Source organism: Taudactylus pleione, unplaced genomic scaffold (genome assembly GCF_031769625.1).
Source record: "Taudactylus pleione unplaced genomic scaffold, aTauple2 ptg000016l, whole genome shotgun sequence".
NCBI lineage: Eukaryota > Metazoa > Chordata > Amphibia > Anura > Myobatrachidae > Taudactylus > Taudactylus pleione.
This window is the reverse complement of record NW_028284418.1, coordinates 48,196,267-48,210,018: the sequence shown is the minus strand read 5'-3', so window position 1 is coordinate 48,210,018 and position 13,752 is coordinate 48,196,267. Positions and strand designations below refer to the sequence as shown.

Below are 13,752 nucleotides of genomic sequence, written 5' to 3'. Positions count from 1 at the left end.
TCGCTCTGAATCAGGGCCCTCCTCCATTAATATGGAGCGTCCTCCTGGACGCTCGTATAGCTGTGGGTGACCACCCACAGCATATACTAGCGTGCAAAAAGATTGTCGCGATGGTCTTGACCATCGCGACCATCGGACTTGCGAGGGAAACCCTGCGGTCGGGTTTCCCAGCCGCAAGGCCAGGAGTGATTTTGGCTCTATCAGAGCCAAAATCACTCCCACTGACATCACTAGTGATGTCAGTGGGGCCGGCTTCAGACGGTAGGCGTTCCCATGGGAACGCCTCCGTCTGGCAGGCACGCCCCCGGCACGCCCACCAAAGGGGGCGTGCTGTCAATCTACATCGACAGCACGCCCCCTTTGGTGCGAGACCCGGAGCGATGGAAAGTCCTTCGCTCGCCGGGTCTCGCGCATGCGCACGACGGAGCTCCCTCCGTCATGCGCATGCGCAGTGGGGACCATCGACCCACTTGCGAGCGTACTGCCGCGAGTGGGTCTGAATGACCCCCTATGTCATAATGCATCTCTGCATTATGTCCATGTCTGTATTATGTCCATGTCTACATTATGTCCATCTCTGCATTATAACCATGTCTGCATTATGTCCCTGTCAACATTTTGACTGTCTTCATAATAAAGTCAGTATCAACATTTTAGTTATCTACATAATGATTTCTATATTATAATTGTGTTCTAAATGTCAACATAATATACCACACCCTTTTATTCCACGTGCAGTCACAATATTAGAACCAGTAATTTAAATCCGTACACACGCTAATATCTGAGTCAAATTAACTATATTTAATTAATTTACCTTAAGAAATGATTACGCCCCTATATATGTGTAACTATTTATTGCATACATTCTCCTGTTAGTATTGATTTTATTGTATAGATAAATTATTATGCAACTGTCGTGTGTTAGTGATAAGTATATGCAATTATTACACACACACACATACATCAATACATCATTATGCTTCATAACACCATCCCTTCCTGCTTGATGTCCTGTATCTGAATATGAAAAGTGGATGACTATTAACTGCATTCACTGTACTAACAACCGTCTGAGACAACCTGTCTGACAATTGGCTGTTCTGTCCTGTAGACAAAAGCCAGCTTGAATGACACTATATAAAGACCTGTGCACTCCCAGATCTATTAGTGTCAGAACGGAGTCTAATCATTATCAGAGCTGACCTGTGTACAAGAGCCAGCAAAATAAAACAACATGAACCCAGCCAAGTTTAGAAGCCAGGCAGAAAATCAGTTCAAGCCTCAGGAGGAACAAGAAATGGATAATTTAGGGAAAAAAGCTTGGGATAATCCAGCCTATGATGGCTCTCCGTCTCCAAAGATCAAAGCCATATACAACCCCAAAACTGTTTTGGAAAATCCATATGACAGTATGGACCATTTCGGAGACCCACCACCTTACCAAAAGGAAAAAGGGACTAAGAGGAGAAATCTGTGCTCGGAATGCTGTTCCCACATTGCCCGCGGAATTAGAGGTAAGGGAGTTATATTCTTTCTGTTTTGTCCTGATTGTGGAAAGTGGATTCCACTCCCTGATATTGAAATGTTCAAAAGTTTTCTTATTAGAAGATTTTGGAGGTTGAATTAAAGTTAATAGGTGTTGTTAAGTGAAAATGTTTTATTATTATATTATAAAAGATCTAGTTCTAAATGTCTTCTAAAACGTACCCTGAAAGAGCCAGATTTGCAATGATAATCTGCTATAGATTACACTAAGCAGTGTATTTACCGGTAATTCTTTCAGTATTGAAATACAAAATCTCTGCCAGTAAATGTTTTTTTTCTTTAAAAAATATTTGGACTTTTTCATAATGAATCAAATATTTTAACTGAAAAATTGTTTTCTGAAATTTAATGATCATGTTCGAAAGATTTGAGAATTGATTTTCCTTTATACTCCCTTCCAGGCTTGTTAAAGCAATCAATTACTTCTTCCAAATGAATGCTGTTGTAAGCCTAGGTTAAAAAACTGAAGACGAAGCTTTGAAAAACCCTGATTCTACTTATATCTTTCTATAGTTATCCATTAATCACTGAGCTTTGAACAATTCTATTTTGTAAATCAGATTTATAGTTTTTACTCTCTAATAAAGTCAACCTGTTCATGTACGTAGGTATACTGAGACAAAACTGGGGCTCACTGAGAATCTTGTCTTGTACCCAGTGGACCAGGCCATATGATTAATCACAGGTTTGCTTGGTGTTCCACAAACTGACACTTTAGGGCTTTTTAAGCAAATTCTTCTTAACATGTGTAATTTATATTAGTCAGCAGTGCACTTGCATCACCATTTTGTGTATGTTCTATTTTTCTTACTATTATGTATTTTGATCATCTTTTCAGCATGTTTTGTACTCTGTACTTGAGAAATGGGATCTCATTGCCAGCACAGTCCTGGGAGAAAAGTATGTTTCTATCTCGGTGATTGGTCCAAATAATGCCTTGAAAATGGAAAATATATTTCCTAGGAGCTTATTTGTATTTTATTTTATGGAATATTAAATCTGTGGATAAGTGCTAGTGATTTGGGTAAATGACCATCTTAGTCCAGGTTTTGCAATGGCTGTGATGCCTAATAATTAGGTTCAGCTAGCACTGGTCCTGATTAGGCTTCCAGTTGAGAGTGGATTCTGTGTCACCATATTCATGTCACACAATGGTTCAGAGGTGACATGGGTCCATTACAGGACAACTGCATCTGTACTACAAGTCGCTTTAAGTTTTAGGATAACAACATACAGGTGTATATATATATATATATAAAGTCTCTCGTGTTGTAGCTTGAAAGTATTTCAGTTCTATGGTATTTACCATTGCTAGGTAGCGGTGTGCAAGGTGTTGTTCTCTGTTATCAGTTATCCTAGGCTGAGAAGAGGTTTGTTGTTGCATCCGTCAACAAAATTAATGCCAGGAAATCTGTTAAGTAGATAGAAAATGTATACTCTCAGACCCCCCCCCCCCCTTAACACAGAGACATATATGCTTATGTAAGTTTTATTAGTAGCGCTCAGCTATTTACTAACCAGTACGTTATGATATGAGATCCATTAAAGGTATAACATTAACAATGGACTACAATGGATGGAATGTAAGATTCTCTGTTATAAAAGTATGGGTGACAGTTACATTTAGGTGCTCTCCAGCCATAGACTATTGATAAGAGACTACTATTCTATTCAACTAACACGTCAATGTTAATTTTTAATTGTCCCAGTTTTTAACTTACTGCTTGCTCTAAAACAAGGGTAGATATTGTACTGAGTCTACTAAGCTGTACACACTCATGGAAATTATTCTTCCTGTGCATTAGAGAACACTATTGCATTACAAGCCCCAGCATCATGTTCTTAGTAGATTATAATGTTATCTTTGTGACATATTCTAGTCTCTTCTTAAATAAATATGAATTACATAGCACAGAAGGTACTTAAACATGAGCAGAACACTGCAGAGCTAGGGCCCATAGCAAAATATGGGAAGGGACCAGCATTGCCCCCCAAGTTCCCACACTGCTTTCAGAGTGATGGTCTCTTATGAGCATGTGTAGGTCAGGTGCATGACCCCTACTGGGTCTCTGGATATGAGCCAGACATGTACATATGTGTCAGTGCACGGTCAGTAGAGACTCTCACTCTGCTCTTCTTAGCATGCGCTGGATCAGTTTTCTGAGAGGTGTGCGGGGATTTCATGTGGGTGACCCAGCATTGCTGGACCCCATTCTGACTGCAGCCCCTACAGTGTTGGTAGCTTTTCCACGCACTGAGGAGAACCACCTCCAGTATATTGAATGTATAGGAATAATATTGCTCAGTTGGTTAATATTGGGAAAATTAGGACATTTCCATGGGCAAATCTTTAAAACCTGGACTGTGCTTTGAATTAATGGGGTGTTGGCACCTAGGATAAAATGTTTTTTTCTTAACTATAGTTGTAAATAATGTTTAGGTTTTGTTACCATAGCTGGTGTAAGCTCCAAGCAACGGTTTCATTTGGCCACAAGCGTAGGTGGCTCATTTGGATGAGATTCACCTGAACCTTCTCCAGCTGAACAATCACTTTGGGGCTAACTGTTCCCCTGTTAGTGCGGCCTTCCGATCGCAGATGCAGCCAGTTGCACTTATTTTCCGACCACATTTACCACAGGCCTGATACTGATTTTCATCATGGAGCGCAGTTGTTTTCAGCCCACACACACTGCAATATTGCTGCAATTGCTGTACTGCAAAATTGCAGCATCGAAATGTAATATTCTGCTAGTTAAGAACTAAGGGCCTGATTCAGACCTAGACACTAAGCCGCGAACGCACACTATGGCCGATAGTCGCCCATCTGCATATGCGTCAATATGCGCATGGCTGAGTCACTCACTGCGCTCGGTAATCGTGTGCTCGTACTACACAGACTGGACGCTACTTTGAGTGACAGATAGCGCAGTTTGTGGGTGGTAACATGGGAAGGTGCTTGTAAACGGGGGAGAGGTGCTGCGAACGCAGGCGTGTCTGGGCGTCAAAACGGAGTTTATGGGTGTGCATAATTAGCATGGAAGCGTCATTGTACACGTCACTTGGTTGTATTTCACCCTGCAGTGATCGCAGTGCTTGCGTGGGGTTGGGTCAACCTCAAGGGCTGCGAGCAGCTCCGATGGTTCTCGATGGTTCTGAATAATCATACACTTCCTGGAGATGACGTGTGTTAAGAAAGAAAAGTGGGCGTCTTTACACCAGCGTGCGTTCGCTCTGCCATCGCTCTCTAAAACATAGAGGGCGTCCTTAAGCCTTGCCGTGCGATCACAGAATTTGCATACCCTGCCCCTGATAGCAGCGAAAGTGCGCTGCTTTGTGTCCGGGTCTGAATCACTCCCTAAATGTAATATTCTGCTAGTTAAGAACTAAATGTAATATTCTGCTAGTTAAGAACTAAATGTAATATTCTGCTAGTTGAGAACTAAATGTAATATTCTGCTAGTTGAGAGCTAAATGTAATATTCTGCTACTTAAGAACTAAGCCTATTATAGAACTAGCATATAAGTGTTTTGCTTAAACAATGGTGCAGTGACGAGGAGGAGGTGATCTGCGGGGTGGAGATATTATTTGCACAGAGTACAATAGTTTGTGCTGGAAGAAATGTAGATTCCAGCTCCATGTGTTTGGAGAGAGATATGGGAGTATATTTACTAAAGTGGAGATGTTGCCCATAGCAACCAGTCAGATTCTAATTATCATTATCTAGCACCTTCTAGAGGATAATAGCTAGAATCTGATTGGTTGCTATGGGCAACACATCCACTTCTATAAACCCACTTTAGTAAATATACCTCATGAGCTTTTATAGAAGTACCTGACCAGGCAACAAAGGACTCACAATGTTATGTGCTGTGCAGACGAGCAACGCAGTCATGGCGGACAGGTGCTTACTGAGCACTGTTTTTTTTAGAGTAGACATTATTACCAATATAATAAAAAGCTTGTATGCACATACAGTATGTATGAAATATTATTTATCAAAATATTTTTTTACGCATATTATTTGTCGTATTGAAATCACCTTCTGGGAATCTGTCTGGGAGAAGGTGAGAAAACCAAAAACTTTTTTACATTCATCATCCATTAGTTTTTGTTTTTGAATTTGCATAAAATCAGACTTTGCCAGACTTGGGTTAAAATGCCCAAACTCCCTACTGTTAGTATGCAGGGGGTACAAGCACACAGTGTTCACCAAGTTAGGCCATAAATAGATGGGGAAACTGGTGATTTGTGCAAAATAGGTAATCAGTGCACAAAATATGGTATCGCTGTGCTAAGGAGGGGATCTCTAGTCTACACAATGCTTTCTCCATTGTTCAAGAAGTGCTACAAACTCAGCCTGAAGCTACTGTACATGGTAGGATGCGCAATGGATGGCTTGTGGACAGATTAGTTGGAGCCATGGCCCACGTAGTGTTACCAGGGCCAAATTATAGGTAAACCACTACATGAACAAAAGTACATGGCATAAGTCAGTTTATATAGTGATTGGTGCCCAGATGAAATTGTCAATAGCATGTTATTACAGCAGAAATAAATATATTGTATATCATGAAATGCAGGGTGAGTAAGACAAACTTATTGCAGCATAGAATGTGCAATGTAGTGAAATACAATAAATAAATGTACATGTATTTTATATATATATATATATATATAAAGTCATGAAAGAGCGGCGGCACTCAGCAATAACAAGCACAATAAAGAAGGGTTACATAAACCTCTGTATTCACTTCAACGTTTCAATCGTCAAGATTTTCATCAGGAAGTACAGAAACCACATACAACACTTACCTATATGCACAATACACACCACGAGTGCAGCTGATCGCGTCCATCAGGATCACCATCTGACGTCATCACCCCGCACTATGCAGCGGGCGCGACGTCTGACGTGTCCGTCACTATGGAGACCAGAATAAACACATAAGACAAACCGTGCCTTCACCAACATAGAAAATAAATACATAGACAAAACAATAAGGTAATCTACTGTAGGTGAAGACCGTAAAAGTAGAATGTGAGCATCATTAAAACACAGTAATAAAGAGACAGAAATGGTAGAAGGAAGATACGGTAACAGAGAGGTACAGTCTAATGGGACCTACATGTAGGCAAATCAAGATTTAACTGAAGCATGTTAGCGACAATGTTTCATTGAGCCCATTAGGTTGTAACGTATTAAGACGGTGTATCCAACCTGCCTCAATCTGCAGCAAACGTCTAGCTCTATCTCCCCCTCTCACACTGACAGGGACATGATCAATCATTTTGTAACGCAGAGTCGACAAACTGTGTCGATGAAGTTTAAAATGGCGTGCCACAGGCTGATCAGTGTCACTGCCACCAAGGGCTTGGCGGATGGCCGATCTGTGCAATGCCATCCTCTCACGCAACTGGCGAGTGGTCTTGCCAATATACAAGAGACCACAGGGACACCTGATAAAGTATACAACGAATTGACTGGTGCAGGTGAGTATGAAATTAATTTTGTAACGATGGCCTGTATGAGGGTGTACAAAACTATCACCTGTTTCCAGGAAACCACAGGTTGTACAGCCTAAGCATTTATAATTGCCAGGTTTCTTGGTCAGGAAATGAGACTTACTGGAATTTTCAAAATTAGCGATGTCGTTATGCACAAGCCAATCGCGGATATTCTTACCACGTTTATAGCATGGTAATAAAGTTGTATTTTTGAATGCAGGAAGATTAACATCGGTGCTAATTAATGGCCAATATTTTTTGGCAGTTTTAATAATAGGACCACTGCTAGTACTAAAGCTATTGACCCAAACTAATTTATCACTCACATTTTTAGTATTGCACTGAGACTGTGTCACTGATTTGGGTGCCAAAAGGGCCTTTTGCCTAGCCAAATTAAGAGTACTGAGCGAATATCCCCTGTGACGAAAACTCTCAGTCATTTTATCCATTTGTGATGCTTCGTCAGTAGGATCACTGCAAATTCTATGAATTCTCAGAAACTGAGAATAGGGTAAACCCTTGATCAAACTTTTGGGGTGGTGACTTGAAGCAAGCAACAAATTATTACGGTCTGTGGGTTTCTTATAAATAGACGTACTGAGCTTACCATTAGATAGTGTGACCAATACGTCTAAAAAATGAATGCTATCAGCACAAATGTCATAGGTAAACTTAATATCGGGGTCCAGGTCATTAACCTCACACATCATCTGTAGGAACTCATTCCTACTACCCAGCCAGATAACAAATACGTCATCTATGTACCGCGTAAAAAACCTAATTTTGTCCGCATAGGCTCTGTTGGTAAAGAACAAATCTTGTTCCACGCGGTACATAAATGCGTTGGCATAAGCCGGGGCCGCACAAGACCCCATGGCACAGCCCAGGGTCTGCAAATAATAGGACCCATCAAATGTAAAATAGTTTCTCGTAAGTGTAAGAGACAAAAGATGTAAAAACAAAGACAAATCAGGACCATTAAACTTGGAATTGTTACATAACAATTGTTCCACTGCTGCTAGTCCTCTGGTATTCGGAATACTAGTATATAGGCTCACTATATCAATAGTGCAAAGCCAACAATCAACAGGTAAATCAATTAAATCATGTAATTTTTGTAGAAATGAAGAGGTGTCCTTTAGATAGGTGTCTTCAGCTTGTATCACAGGCTGTAAGTAGAAATCAATGTATCTGGATACCTCATAATATAGCGAATCTCTCGCCGCTATAATGGGCCTCCCCGGCGGATTTATCAAGTCTTTATGTAGTTTAGGCAGAGTATAGAAGACCGGAACTTTCGGATGACGGGGCATTAATGCATCCATAGTAGATTTGGAAATCAGGTGATCATCCACAGCAGACTTCAAAATTTCAGTAAGTTCATCCTGGTATATCTTAGTGGGATTCGCTGATAATTTGCAGTAGACGCTTGTGTCGGAGAGTTGTCGTAACGCCTCAGATCGATATGCTGAGATGTCCTGTATCACAATACCGCCCCCTTTATCAGCAGGGCGGATTGTTATACTGGTATCTTTACTCAGGCTTTTTAAAGCATCAATTTCTTTTTTAGATAAATTGAGATGAGCACGATGTTTAGCACCACAGCTGGTGATGCTATTGTCTACCATGTTGGTAAAGCTCCTGATCGAAACATTCTGGGAGACTAGTTCAAACGTAGACTTAGATTTGCATGGTAAAAACTCAGTATGTGTATTCATTCTTTCTGGTATTTCACCGAAATATTCTCTCAGTCGCAATTGGCGATTAAGCCTATGCAGATCAATTTTACTGTTCAATTGATTAAACTGTACCGTAGGTACAAAACTCAGTCCTTTACGCAATACTGAGAGCTCATCTAAAGTCAGAACCTTGGTAGATAAATTATAAACTATCTCCTTTTCTTGGGTGCTTGTTTTGCCTTGCCTCTCACATTGGCCCCCACGTCTGGTAAAGAGCCTGGCTGTAAATCCTTTTTGGCTCTGGTAGTTACCCCTAAAGGGGGTCTGCGTGATGATGTGTTGCCACTGGTACCAGCACATTCTGGGTCACTAGAGGGACCACCGCTGGAGGTATCGGTTTCTAGGGGAAACTTTTTATATCGATTGTAATATCCAGTTTTAACCAATCTTCTCCCTGTAGCAGGATTATTAGCCCAAGAGTATACCTTCTTTTCCTCGTAATCCCTGTTAACGAGATTGAGCTTATTTTGTTTGAACTTGATCAGATCTTTTTTATATTTATCTATTTGGGTCTGGAGTTTAGCAATCCAATCAATTGTAGTATCTTCTGTCAATTTGATTAGATGGTCACTTTCGAATGTTTTAATCTTCTCTTTTATGATATTCAGTTCTCTGCCAGATTCTTCAATAACTAATAGGATTAGATCAAAGGAGGCCTTGTTGAGGATGGCAGCCCACTTGCGGCAAAACTCAGGGTTAAACCGTCCTATGGTGGGTGTGTTGCGGATACGAAATCCTCGTGGTATTTTTTTGGTTCTATAGTAGTCACTGAGAGTGACACCGTGTAAAAAATAATCTGTCTCTTTTCTTTTTAGTCTGTATAATTGAGTATAATAGAAATCAATTGATTCAGCCCCTGCAGTAGTAGAGAGGTTGTCTTTGAACAGAATGCTCTCTGCATCTGTATCTGAGAATGCAAACACATCACCCACAGGTAAATCAATACAGCTCAGTCCAGATTGTTCAATAGAATCCACTGGCTGAGACATACTCTGTATCAATGGACCAGGAAAAAATCAGCAACACTGATGGAGAATCGAAAAAAGAATATATGGTATGGTGCCTAAGCAAAGAAAAAGGTGTCACCACCTCAAACGAATGTAGAGTAGCACAGGTCCGGCACTCAAATTCCAAATATAAAGAAGGTGCCCTCCGCAATGGTATCAAAATAAAGTCATGAAGGAGCGGCGGCACTCAGCAATAACAAGCACAATAAAGAAGGGTTACATAAACCTCTGTATTCACTCTGTATTGTACTTCCTGATGAAAATCTTGACGATTGAAACGTTGAAGTGAATACAGAGGTTTATGTAACCCTTCTTTATTGTGCTTGTTATTGCTGAGTGCCGCCGCTCCTTCATGACTTTATTTTGATACCATTGCGGAGGGCACCTTCTTTATATTTGGAATTTGAGTGCCGGACCTGTGCTACTCTACATTCGTTTGAGGTGGTGACACCTTTTTCTTTGCTTAGGCACCATACCATATATTCTTTTTTCGATTCTCCATCAGTGTTGCTGATTTTTTCCTGGTCCATTGATACAGAGTATGTCTCAGCCAGTGGATTCTATTGAACAATCTGGACTGAGCTGTATTGATTTACCTGTGGGTGATGTGTTTGCATTCTCAGATACAGATGCAGAGAGCATTCTGTTCAAAGACAACCTCTCTACTACTGCAGGGGCTGAATCAATTGATTTCTATTATACTCAATTATACAGACTAAAAAGAAAAGAGACAGATTATTTTTTACACGGTGTCACTCTCAGTGACTACTATAGAACCAAAAAAATACCACGAGGATTTCGTATCCGCAACACACCCACCATAGGACGGTTTAACCCTGAGTTTTGCCGCAAGTGGGCTGCCATCCTCAACAAGGCCTCCTTTGATCTAATCCTATTAGTTATTGAAGAATCTGGCAGAGAACTGAATATCATAAAAGAGAAGATTAAAACATTCGAAAGTGACCATCTAATCAAATTGACAGAAGATACTACAATTGATTGGATTGCTAAACTCCAGACCCAAATAGATAAATATAAAAAAGATCTGATCAAGTTCAAACAAAATAAGCTCAATCTCGTTAACAGGGATTACGAGGAAAAGAAGGTATACTCTTGGGCTAATAATCCTGCTACAGGGAGAAGATTGGTTAAAACTGGATATTACAATCGATATAAAAAGTTTCCCCTAGAAACCGATACCTCCAGCGGTGGTCCCTCTAGTGACCCAGAATGTGCTGGTACCAGTGGCAACACATCATCACGCAGACCCCCTTTAGGGGTAACTACCAGAGCCAAAAAGGATTTACAGCCAGGCTCTTTACCAGACGTGGGGGCCAATGTGAGAGGCAAGGCAAAACAAGCACCCAAGAAAAGGAGATAGTTTATAATTTATCTACCAAGGTTCTGACTTTAGATGAGCTCTCAGTATTGCGTAAAGGACTGAGTTTTGTACCTACGGTACAGTTTAATCAATTGAACAGTAAAATTGATCTGCATAGGCTTAATCGCCAATTGCGACTGAGAGAATATTTCGGTGAAATACCAGAAAGAATGAATACACATACTGAGTTTTTACCATGCAAATCTAAGTCTACGTTTGAACTAGTCTCCCAGAATGTTTCGATCAGGAGCTTTACCAACATGGTAGACAATAGCATCACCAGCTGTGGTGCTAAACATCGTGCTCATCTCAATTTATCTAAAAAAGAAATTGATGCTTTAAAAAGCCTGAGTAAAGATACCAGTATAACAATCCGCCCTGCTGATAAAGGGGGCGGTATTGTGATACAGGACATCTCAGCATATCGATCTGAGGCGTTACGACAACTCTCCGACACAAGCGTCTACTGCAAATTATCAGCGAATCCCACTAAGATATACCAGGATGAACTTACTGAAATTTTGAAGTCTGCTGTGGATGATCACCTGATTTCCAAATCTACTATGGATGCATTAATGCCCCGTCATCCGAAAGTTCCGGTCTTCTATACTCTGCCTAAACTACATAAAGACTTGATAAATCCGCCGGGGAGGCCCATTATAGCGGCGAGAGATTCGCTATATTATGAGGTATCCAGATACATTGATTTCTACTTACAGCCTGTGATACAAGCTGAAGACACCTATCTAAAGGACACCTCTTCATTTCTACAAAAATTACATGATTTAATTGATTTACCTGTTGATTGTTGGCTTTGCACTATTGATATAGTGAGCCTATATACTAGTATTCCGAATACCAGAGGACTAGCAGCAGTGGAACAATTGTTATGTAACAATTCCAAGTTTAATGGTCCTGATTTGTCTTTGTTTTTACATCTTTTGTCTCTTACACTTACGAGAAACTATTTTACATTTGATGGGTCCTATTATTTGCAGACCCTGGGCTGTGCCATGGGGTCTTGTGCGGCCCCGGCTTATGCCAACGCATTTATGTACCGCGTGGAACAAGATTTGTTCTTTACCAACAGAGCCTATGCGGACAAAATTAGGTTTTTTACGCGGTACATAGATGACGTATTTGTTATCTGGCTGGGTAGTAGGAATGAGTTCCTACAGATGATGTGTGAGGTTAATGACCTGGACCCCGATATTAAGTTTACCTATGACATTTGTGCTGATAGCATTCATTTTTTAGACGTATTGGTCACACTATCTAATGGTAAGCTCAGTACGTCTATTTATAAGAAACCCACAGACCGTAATAATTTGTTGCTTGCTTCAAGTCACCACCCCAAAAGTTTGATCAAGGGTTTACCCTATTCTCAGTTTCTGAGAATTCATAGAATTTGCAGTGATCCTACTGACGAAGCATCACAAATGGATAAAATGACTGAGAGTTTTCGTCACAGGGGATATTCGCTCAGTACTCTTAATTTGGCTAGGCAAAAGGCCCTTTTGGCACCCAAATCAGTGACACAGTCTCAGTGCAATACTAAAAATGTGAGTGATAAATTAGTTTGGGTCAATAGCTTTAGTACTAGCAGTGGTCCTATTATTAAAACTGCCAAAAAATATTGGCCATTAATTAGCACCGATGTTAATCTTCCTGCATTCAAAAATACAACTTTATTACCATGCTATAAACGTGGTAAGAATATCCGCGATTGGCTTGTGCATAACGACATCGCTAATTTTGAAAATTCCAGTAAGTCTCATTTCCTGACCAAGAAACCTGGCAATTATAAATGCTTAGGCTGTACAACCTGTGGTTTCCTGGAAACAGGTGATAGTTTTGTACACCCTCATACAGGCCATCGTTACAAAATTAATTTCATACTCACCTGCACCAGTCAATTCGTTGTATACTTTATCAGGTGTCCCTGTGGTCTCTTGTATATTGGCAAGACCACTCGCCAGTTGCGTGAGAGGATGGCATTGCACAGATCGGCCATCCGCCAAGCCCTTGGTGGCAGTGACACTGATCAGCCTGTGGCACGCCATTTTAAACTTCATCGACACAGTTTGTCGACTCTGCGTTACAAAATGATTGATCATGTCCCTGTCAGTGTGAGAGGGGGAGATAGAGCTAGACGTTTGCTGCAGATTGAGGCAGGTTGGATACACCGTCTTAATACGTTACAACCTAATGGGCTCAATGAAACATTGTCGCTAACATGCTTCAGTTAAATCTTGATTTGCCTACATGTAGGTCCCATTAGACTGTACCTCTCTGTTACCGTATCTTCCTTCTACCATTTCTGTCTCTTTATTACTGTGTTTTAATGATGCTCACATTCTACTTTTACGGTCTTCACCTACAGTAGATTACCTTATTGTTTTGTCTATGTATTTATTTTCTATGTTGGTGAAGGCACGGTTTGTCTTATGTGTTTATTCTGGTCTCCATAGTGACGGACACGTCAGACGTCGCGCCCGCTGCATAGTGCGGGGTGATGACGTCAGATGGTGATCCTGATGGACGCGATCAGCTGCACTCGTGGTGTGTATT

At 40.7% G+C, this 13,752-nt stretch overlaps 1 protein-coding gene across 1 annotated transcript in view; it reads left to right on the top strand.

Annotated features, from left to right (window-relative positions):
* Positions 1–1,193: 1,193 nt before the first annotated feature.
* The window catches only part of PKD2L1 (polycystin 2 like 1, transient receptor potential cation channel), a 68,471-nt gene continuing 55,912 nt past the window's right edge, over positions 1,194–13,752 (top strand). Inside the window, exon 1 of the mRNA XM_088473892.1 lies at positions 1,194–1,517. Coding sequence (XP_088330018.1) covers positions 1,238–1,517 — 280 coding nt within the window. The 5' untranslated portion in view covers positions 1,194–1,237. The remainder of the gene's footprint in view (positions 1,518–13,752) is intronic.